This window comes from Sphaerodactylus townsendi, unplaced genomic scaffold (genome assembly GCF_021028975.2).
Source record: "Sphaerodactylus townsendi isolate TG3544 unplaced genomic scaffold, MPM_Stown_v2.3 scaffold_1516, whole genome shotgun sequence".
NCBI lineage: Eukaryota > Metazoa > Chordata > Lepidosauria > Squamata > Sphaerodactylidae > Sphaerodactylus > Sphaerodactylus townsendi.
Genome location: NW_025950086.1, coordinates 2,773 through 10,359, shown reverse-complemented (window position 1 = coordinate 10,359; position 7,587 = coordinate 2,773). Strand labels below are relative to the sequence as shown.

Genomic DNA, 7,587 nt, shown 5'->3' with positions numbered 1-7,587 from the left:
AATGAATGAATGAATGAATGAATGAATGAATGAATGAATGAATGAATTTTTCCGTAAAATCATGGGCCTTCCAAATTGCGTATTATGCGGCTCTCTGCTTAGAACTGGGCCAAAATTCATTAGTCTATAGGGCTTGGTCGAGGGCTTTTAAATTTTGGCTACACTTGTATTATACATACAATAAGCACTCTCTGGTTCATCTAATACTATCAGATACCCAGAGTAATTCATGGTTCTCACTGGCCCTTTCCCCACTCACCTTTGTCCGAGGGTTTCTGCGCGCAATTCCCAGCGCGCGCAATTCCTGGCGTGCGCACCGGCTTCCCCACGACCCCGCGCTCTGCGCGGGATCATCAAAAGGCGCCATTTCAAAAGGCGCCAGGAATTATGCGCGCTGAGGGGGCGCGAGAGAGGCAGCGTCGGGGTGGCTGTGTCCTTGCCACCCCTGAAGTGGGGAGTGCAGCTGGACCCCGCGCTACTTGAGGAGAGTAGCGCAGGGCTTAAGGTAAGTGGGGAAAGGGCCACTGATAGAGAAAAAGATCGAATCATTTGGTATACCTTTTGACTCCTACCTTTAACGTGTTCAGAATCGTATAAATTATTACAACAAAAATTGTTGGGGAGAGAATGGAACTATTTCACTCTGGCAGCAAGGAAAACTTGTTCACCTTTACATCTATCAATCCCCTTACAACATGACAGAATGGCTTCCTATTTGTATCATCTGACCAATCCAGACCAGAGAAGAGTTTTTTCACTTGCTCGCTTCAATGTTTTCCCTTCTGCCATACTACGTGGTAAATATAACAATCTAGAAATGAGCAAAAGGGTGTGCTCATCTGATGTAAACCAATTAGAAACATTAACTCACCAACTGTTCTGTTGTGCCAAATCGGCAAGTATCGGAACTAAATGCTCTAGGTTGCTTTCTATGATACCGAGCGAGCTGGACGAACTAAGCAGACTATTGTTTTTATTAAATAACTCTGATGCTACAATTTGTAAAATGGCTGCAAATTTTCTGCTGGAAGTATCCCATAAGCAACAGTATGTATGAATCAACTCTATTTGCTGTATGTTGCAAGTTTGTATTTTGATGTGATTTTGATGTGATTTATATTGTTTATGCCAAATAAAGGCTGAATGGTTAAACATTAGGCAGATGTAGCAGGAACAGGCAAGATTCTTGGGGCATCTTAGAGACTAACAAGATTTTATTGTGGCAACAGCTATTTCATTTCCCTCTACTGAGAGATGCTCAGGATGGGGCATTCAGCAAACGATATGTACAGGTCGTGTTCTGTTCTCGTCTGTGGACATTTCCCCCTCTTTTCTTTTACTCTTTTGCCATTCTAATTTTTTGACTTTAGTTTATTCTGTAGCGGGTTACCGTATATACTCGTGTATAAGTCGACCCGTGTTTAAGTTGAGGCAACTAATTTTACCACCAAAAACTGGGAAAACTTATTGTGTATAAGTCTAGGGTGGTAACTCCAAAACAGGCAGGGGCAGGGAAGAACCAGGGTGCCCACTCCCCATTGGATTGCTCCCCCCCACTTCCCGGATCCCCACAGCAGCTCCAGCCCTTGGCTGCTCTGGCGTTTCCTTGCTTGCAAGCAAGGAAACGCCAGACAGAGCATTCGACTGCTTGCAAGCAAAGAAACCCAAAAAGCAGATGACTGCTCTGTCTGGCATTTCCTTGCTTGCAAGGCTCCTGCCCGCCGCTGCGCCACAGCCGCGCCACCCGTCATCCCCCTCACTCACTCACTCACTCACTCACTCACTCACTCACTCACTCACTCACTCACTCACTCACTCACTCACTCACTCACTCACTCACTCACTCACTCATCTTTTCCTTTCCCTGCAGGCTCAGAGGCTTGGCTTCAAGGAAGCTGCCACTCGGGCAGGGTGTCTCTATGATTTTCTTAAAAGGGCAATGCTCCAATACGTCAAAGAGAGCTTTTTTAGCACAAAAAATGCACTGAAAAAGTCAACTTATACGCGAGTATATACGGTACTTGCATTTCAGCACCCTGTTCCTATCCCTTCAGCTCAGTGATTGAATCTGTGTCTTCCTTACTGCTTCAATAATGCCCCACTACAGCAAGATGACAATCCAGCTAATCCCAGAGTTCACACAATTCTGCAGCCAGTAGCACACAAGGGGGATAACGCCCACAGGAACCACAACATGGCTCCCATTTGCTTTATCCTGCAGAGTGAGGATGATGTCCACACTTCCTCCAGCTTTCCACTGCCTTCTTCAGGGCCCCCTTCACCTCCTTGTTGCGGAGGCTGTAGATGAGGGGGTTCAGCATTGGGGTGATGATGCAGTACATGGTGGAGACCAATGTGCCCGTCGCCAAGGAGTAACCGGCGCTCGGTCCATTATAGTTAAATAACGCATTTCCGTAGTAAATGAGGACAACTATGATGTGAGAAGCACAGGTGGAGAATGCTTTGTGCTTGCCAGCGGTGGACTGGATGTTTAAGATGGAGGACAGGATGAAGACGTACGAGAAAAAAATGAACAGGAGGGGCCCCCCAGCCACAAAAAAGCTTGCTGTGCGGATTGTCACTTCATTGATGTGAGCATCATTGCAAGCAATTTTCATCAAGGGGGGACCATCACAAAAGATGTGACGAATCTGATTGACTCCACAAAAGTCCAACCTGGAGATAAGAGCTGTATGAAGAACAGAGTCTAGGAAGCCCCAGACCCAAGTGGCAAAGGCCAGCATGGTGCACACCTTGGCATTGATGAGGTGGGAGTAATGCAGAGGCTTACAGATGGCGGCGTAGCGGTCGTAGGCCATGACACCCAGTAGGCCACCCTCCGCACCTGTGAAAGAGATCAGGAAGAACATCTGGGCTATGCACTCGTTGTAGGAGATGGTCTGTTGCTGGCGCAAGAAGTTCACCAGGATCTTAGGGACGGTGACCGAGGAGATGCAAATATCTAAGCAGGACAGATGGCTGAGGAAATAATACATGGGAGTATGGAGACTGGAATCTAGTTGAATCATAATAAATATCATGAGGTTCCCCAGTAGAGTGACCAAGTAAATGGCTAGGAACGGCAGAAAGAGGTAGACGTGGCCATTTGGAATGCCGGAGAAACCCAGGAAGACAAATTCCACCACCTGCGTCTGGTTCCTGATTCCCATGGAGAGCTGAGAACTCACCTGTAAGGGGAAAATAATCAACTGAGAGAAGACATCCTGCATTATAAAAATATCACCCTGCATGATACATGAATTTTGGATACCACCTGGCAGCCTGAATGGCAATTAAGCCATATGGAAGAAGCAGAGTTCATGGAATAGTGCCCCACCTAGATATTGGGTATGTTTACATGCACATGGCTTCAATTCTGGTTTCCCCCCTGCTCACTCAACTGAAACTTCTCTGTCCAGCATCTCTGATGGTCTTCTCAATCTCAAAGAGACAAGGTCTCTTCTCAGTTCTCCACATTCTGGATCTGTCCGCCGCCTTTGACACATCTGATCTCTCCCTTGCTTAATGAGTAGAGTTTTGTTGACTCTCTCCTCAACTAGTTCTCCTCCTCTGTGTAATTGTTCATTCACTGTTTGAATGTGTATGTGTGTGTGTATGTGTGGGGGATATTCCTCATTGTTTTGTTTGTTTGTGGGGTACTCCCAGATATCTGACCCTGGCCTTTTCATTGATTTAGGGCATAGGCGTCATACTCATGACTCTCCAGATGTTATGGGCTACAGTTCCCATCATCCCCTGCCAGCATAATGCTGGCAGGGGATGATGGGAACTGTAGTCCATAACATCTGGAGGGCCGCGAGTTTGACGCCTGTGATTTAGGGAGTCACTATGTTTAGATGAGTTATTCAAAGTACCTCTGCCTAGAACATTCCATCCCATTCTTCTTCTAGGGAGCTCAGAGAACCTTCTGTGATTCCTTTCTTCATTTCATCCTTGCAACAGGCCTCTGAGGTTTGCCAGGGTGAAATGAAGGAGGATAGAAACTCCTAAGTAACTCTGATATGCTTGGAAGAAGATGACTAGCTCAAGGTTACCCACAAGACTTCATTCCTGAATATTTAGATGCAATTATCTTACAATATCCTATACAGCACTGGCTTTTTCACAGGGGGCTGAGTTGCATTTACACCCGAGGATACCCACCAGGAGACCAGAACTTCCTCCCTGCCTTCAGTTCTGTCCTTCTGATTGCATGTTTGGGATTTCCATTCAGATGCCTCATTGCCACCTCAGACTTCATACTCAGAGCCGATACTGTTTGTCTCTGCTTTGTGTACATGACACCACTGTCACCATAGAACAGCATAAATCACGAGCCTTACGTGAATCTTAGAGTAAATCCCTAAACAGAGTAGCACCTTTCTTGGGCCTCAGAGGGGTATAACCAGTGGTGGGATCCAAAAAATTTAATAACAGGTTCCGATGGTGGTGGGATTCAAACAGTGGCGCCACTGCACACACGCACCTCCAGTCCCTATTGGGCAGGGAGGTTGCTTTAGTAACTCCTTCTCAGCACTCAGAAAAAATTAGTAACCACTTCTGGAGAAGTGGTGAGAACTGGTTGGATGCCACCTCTGGGTATAACTCTGGTTAGGGTTACTCTGTAAGACTTTTCTGTCTCAGGTATGGCAAAGAGCTTGCTTGTTTATTTCAACTTATGAGGCATCCTTTCAGTGATGGGATCCAAAAATGTTAGTAACAGGTTCCCATGGTGGTGGGATTCAAACAGTGGTGTAGCGCCAATGGGGCTGGGTGGGCCATGACGGGGGCGTGGCCAGGCATTCCAGGGGCGGGGCATTAATAATTTCTCTGTTACTGTAAAAAACTCTTACTGTAAAAAAAAGTTCCTAATTTCCAGCTGGTATCTTTCTGTCCATAATTTAAACTCATTATAGCAAGTCCTATCGTCTACTGCCAACAGAAACAACTACTTCTCCTTTAGTTGACTGCCTGTCAAATACTTAATACTTTCAAATACTTAATTTTGTTTCTAGGAATCAAAAGAAGGAGACTTTCCTTAAACAAGGAACTTTACCATATTACTAAAACATGTTTTTAAAACAGCCCAACAGGGAGAATTATCCCGTTTTCTACCTTCGCTAACCAGCCACATATGAAGCAACAGGACTTTATAATTTTTGGACCTAATGGAGTTTCTAACGGAAAAGCAGACCCAATTAGTAACCCCCTCTCGGTACTAGAGTCAAGACAGTGTCTAACCAGCTCCACACAAACACAGGATGACCATAGACAAAAGAAACAAAGGCCAGGATACTTCTATTCAGATGCTCCCACCAGTGACCTTGCTATCTCCAGGGTTACACCCATGCTATAGTCTTCATTGTTACTCATACTTCTATTCAGATGCCCTCAACTATTGACCTGGCTGCCTTCTTTGTTACTCACAGATAGGTTTCTCCACCCACCCTGGACACTCAAACAGGTATATACACTCCACTTGCTTTCCCAACATCAGATCCTCTGAAGATGCCAGCCACAGATGCAGGCGAAACATCAGGAGAGAATGCTGCTAGAACACGGCCAGACAGCCCGGAAACCACGCAGCACCCCAGTGATTCCGGCCGTGAAAGCCTTCGACAATACATAATCTCAAGGTTTTGATGAGTGAATTGAAATGCAGGTTCTTTACGAGGAAATGTTTCCCCGTTGATTTGCCAGCCTCGACACGGTTTTGCTTTTTTGTGTTATTGTGAATGTAACGTGTTGCCCTCCAATTTGGTGTACTATTGCTATGTCCTTGGACAGCAGGTGGGGCATTCTGCTTGCTTTACTTTGGAAAGCACAAGGGCTTCGTGAGCAAATAATAACTGTGTATTACTATTGTTTTATCGAGGGACTATCTTGATGGCGTAAATTCAAGCTGCCAAATTGGCAAAGACCCTAACTGTTGTCCTTTGTTCTTGGTGTATTTCATTATCCTAGGAAAAAACACATATCTGGTAACCATTCTGTTCTACTGGAAAAAACACTGAAATCTGAACAAAAGTGTACGGCTTATTTGGACTGGCTGCTACCAGCCAAGGGACTCTAGAAGCACCCTCTTTACCTGGAGCACCTTCCCTATGAGGAGAGGCTGCAGCGTTTGGGACTCTTTAGTTTGGAGAGGAGACGACTGAGGGGGGATATGATTGAAGTCTGTAAAATTATGCATGGGGTAGAAAATGTGGACAGAGAAATTGTTCTCTCTTTCTCACAATACTAGAACCAGGGGGCATCCATTGAAAATGCTGGGGGGAAGAATTAGGACTAATAAAAGGAAACACTTCTTCATGCAGCGTGTGATTGGTGTTTGGAATATGGTGCCACAGGGGGTGGTGATGGCCACTAACCTGGATAGCTTTAAAAGGGGCTTGGACAGATTTATGGAGGAGAAGTCCATCTATGGCTACTAATCTTGATCCTCTTTGATCTGAGATTGCAAATGCCTTAACAGACCAGGTGATCGGGAGCAACAGCAGCCGCAGAAGGCCCTTGCTTTCACATCCTGCACGTGAGCTCCCAAAGGCACCTGGTGGGCCACTGAGAGTAGCAGAGAGCTGGACTATTAGTAATAATAATAATAATAATAATAATAATAATAATAATAATAGTAATAATAATAATAATAATAATAACCCCCCAAAGGGCACTACCTTGGTGTGGTGGTGGGGCTTGTGTGCTCCAATGAGTCAGAGGGCTGTGCTGGAGGGCCACCCAAACCAGAGAGGCCTCTGATGAGGAGCCAGACTAAATGTGCCCAAAACCCAAAACCATGGTGAAGACAAGAAAAAGAAACTTTATACCGGATCGGTCGTCGCCCGGGTCAACAAGGACCGCGTCTAGTGCTGGAGTACCTGGGCACTTGGCGGAAAATGGGCTACAGGACTCAGGATCTTCAGCTGAGCAACCAGGGCTGAAGACTGCAGGGCTACTGGAAGTACCGAACAAACGTCGAAAATATTCGTGTGCAGAGAACAGAGAAATTATGGCTTGCTACTACAAATCAAACCCATCAAAAAGAGGATACCTCAAACGAATGTACCAAGTCTGGAAAGAACTTCACCCAGACACAGAAATTACTGAGCAAAGACTTGCTGATCAAAGAAGATATATTGAAAGGAACAAGGTTTTTAGTGCACTAGAGCTAGCAGAAATCCAGCAGAAAGCACAAGACAATGGTATTGAAAACATACCAAGAAACACTCAAAGAAATTCAACAAAATTGGCAACAATTCAAGGACTACAAGAGACAGAGGAGGAAGAGGAGGAAGAAACAACAATAATCACACCTCCAAAGGAGCCAACCCAAACAACCCAAAGTTCCCAATTGACAAAAAAGCAAGAAGAACTGATGCAGAAGATCCTAGAACACATGAACAATGCAAACGAACGTACAAGATTGCCACCATTGAAGATTGTTCCAAGGAAGGATCTGCTCAATTCACTGAAGGATGCAAACAAGGTCATTGCTGGAATCCAAACAATGTCACTGCATGAAACAAACCAGCTTATGTACAGCACTGCAGTAGTGATTACTAAAGAGCTAGGGGTAAAGATTCATTACCC

At 45.3% G+C, this 7,587-nt stretch overlaps 1 protein-coding gene across 1 annotated transcript; it reads right to left on the bottom strand.

Annotated features, from left to right (window-relative positions):
- Window positions 1-2,210: 2,210 nt before the first annotated feature.
- Window positions 2,211-3,170, bottom strand: LOC125424929 (olfactory receptor 5B12-like). The gene has a single exon (XM_048482364.1). It carries the CDS (start codon window positions 3,168-3,170, stop codon window positions 2,211-2,213), a length of 960 nt encoding a protein of 319 aa, XP_048338321.1.
- Window positions 3,171-7,587: the final 4,417 nt, after the last annotated feature.

Coding starts and splice junctions, on each gene's coding strand:
- LOC125424929 (XM_048482364.1), bottom strand. CDS start 3,170: ATGGGAATCAGGAACCAGACGCAGGTGGTGGAATTTGTCTTCCTGGGT.